The sequence below is a fragment of the Tupaia chinensis genome, unplaced genomic scaffold (genome assembly GCF_000334495.1).
Source record: "Tupaia chinensis unplaced genomic scaffold, TupChi_1.0 Scaffold143771_1, whole genome shotgun sequence".
Lineage (NCBI taxonomy): Eukaryota > Metazoa > Chordata > Mammalia > Scandentia > Tupaiidae > Tupaia > Tupaia belangeri.
In genome coordinates, this window is record NW_006203620.1 from 283669 (window position 1) to 286097 (window position 2429).

A 2429-nucleotide genomic window follows, 5' to 3' on the forward strand; every position below is an offset into this window, starting at 1 on the left:
TAAATTTTTCTTTCTTTTTAGGCACTAACCAGGCTGTATCTGGACAAGGCCACTTTAATCTGGAATGGAAATGTTGTTACAGGGCTGGATGCCCTAAATAATTTTTTTGAGATGTTGCCTTCTAGTGAGTTCCAGATCAATATGTTAGACTGCCAACCAGTTCATGGTAAGATTATGGTTTTCAAGGTACTTTACTTTGTTTTCCTTTAGTGAGTATTGAGCTTTTACACCAAATGCAAAAATCAATTTGCAGTGGTAGAAGTGTTCATTTAAGTTAAAAATTATGAAATTTCAGCTGTTCGATTAAATTTTTGGTCTTTTCTTTAGATTTTTCTTGCTCCAGAGTACTTCATAGTACTATGAGTAAGTTTGAGTAGGTTTGAGTAGGTTTTTGTGCTTTGTGTGGTTATGGCTTATTGAAAGTTTATGAGAGGTCAGTAGGTGGCATGGTGGTTAATGCCATGGTTCCCACATGGTCAATCACAGTTAAAGTCCCAGACCTGGCAGCTTGAAAATCACATAAGGCATGTGTGCGTGCATACCAAAATTCCCAAGATGAAAGGGAACTGTGGCATGGCAGTTCCCCCCAAGGGGTGATTTCTCACTTTTCCCTCTCACTGTCTGTCTCTCTCTCTCTAGCAACAGCACATACACTTATGGCAAAAACCTTTTAACAAAAAAAGTCATATGAGGGACCAGCAGTTAGCATAGTGGCTATGTCACTGGACTCCCACGTAGTCGACCATGGTTCGCGTCCCGGACCTGGTGGCTTAAAACTCACGCCGGGCGCGTGTGCATGCATGCCCAAGGTCCCGAGAGAAGAACGGAGGAGAAGGAATTGCAGTGTGGCCATCTCCCCTGGGGGGTGATTTCTCACTTTCTGTCTCTCTGTCTCTCTGTCTGGTGAGCACACACGCCCTATAGCAAAAAGAAAAACCTCTCCAAAAAAAAAAAAATGTCATATGGGAAGTTGATACTAAATACAATTTTTGTTCAGGGAGAACAGAAATTTATCTATTTTCCTTAACTTTCTATTGCCTTTTTTTTTTTTTTGAGAGGTTTTCCCTTCTCCTCCATTCTCCTCTCGGGATCTTGGGCACACACGCACACGCGCCCGGCATGAGTTTTAAGCCACCGGGTCTGGGACACGAACCGCGGTCGACTATGTGGGAGTCCAGTGACATAGCCATTACGCTACCTGCTGGTTCCCAATTTCTATTGCCTTTTGAGCCCTGAAATGTCTCCAGAGAAAAATTATACCGTATCTTTGATTAATGTGTTCTAGTATATAACAAACAATTACAAGTTCATAGAAAATTACTCAGTCATGTAAAAGGATAACTTTTGGCAAGAGAGAATTTGACTTGAAGTAGAGAAATACAGTTTATAAATTTTAAAATATTAACCTCTGGTTGAGATCCTAGTTGTTTAGGGGGACTTTTTGTTTCCTTTATAGTTCTATTTTCTTTTTTTTTTTTTGGAGAGGGGAGGTTTTTGCTATAGGGTACGTACGCTTGCCAGAAAGACAGAGAGAGACAGAGAGAAAGAAAGTGAGAAATCATCCCCAAGGGGGGGGGGTGGCCATGCTGTAATCCCTTTCCCTCCATTTTCCTGTCAGGATCTTGGGCATGCATGCACAGACGCCTGGCATGAGTTTAAGCCACCAGGTCTGGGACACGAACCATGGTCAACTACAGGGGAGTCCAGTGACAGAATTACACCATCTGCTGGTCCCTCGTTTATAGTTCTTGAACAATAGCTTAAGAAGCAAAAATATTTTTGAAAGAGATTTTTGCTGTAGTGCATGTGTGCTCACTGGAGAGAAACAAGAAAGGCAGAAAGTGAAAAATCACCAGCACTACCAACCCCGCCCCCTGATGGATAGCCATGCTTCAATCCCTTCTCCATTTTCCTCTTGGAATTTTGGGCACACACACACACACACAGACCTGGTGTGAGTTGTAAGCCACAGGGTCCAGGACTCAAACCGCAGTCAACTACGTGGGAGTCGGGAGTCCAGTGACACAACCACTACACTATATGCTGGTCCCAAGAAGCAAAATACTAATGAGCACTGTTAGAAACCAAATAAAATATTAATACATATGGGAACCAAATGGTCCTCTGTTAAATATAAGGTCTTTATTTTGAAGTTTTAAAGTAACTTTAACATTTTGAAATGAGTATTTAGTTTTCTGGCTTTGGGTGTGCATGCTCACCATTGTGCTTAAGGTAAAGAAAGTTTCTGGAAAATGTTTTAGTATTAGATCATAAGCAATGTTGTTTAAGCCTGAAAATCTTCTTATTTAGAGATACAAACGGATTTCTTCTCTCTTTGTGTGGCTAAAGAGCAGGCTACCCAGTCCCAGTCCACAGTTCTTGTTGTAACCAGTGGAACTGTGAAGTTTGACGGAAACAAACAGCATTTC

At 41.5% G+C, this 2429-nt stretch overlaps 1 protein-coding gene across 2 annotated transcripts in view; it reads left to right on the top strand.

The window, feature by feature from the left end:
* Positions 1 to 2429, top strand: part of NXT2 (nuclear transport factor 2 like export factor 2) — a gene marked incomplete in the record, with an annotated part of 7556 nt that overhangs the window by 3230 nt on the left and 1897 nt on the right. Inside the window, 2 exon segments of one of the 2 annotated variants that reach the window (XM_027766907.1) lie at positions 22 to 166; positions 2311 to 2429. In XM_027766907.1, the coding sequence (XP_027622708.1) occupies positions 22 to 166; positions 2311 to 2429 (264 nt within the window). 2 annotated transcript variants of the gene reach the window in all.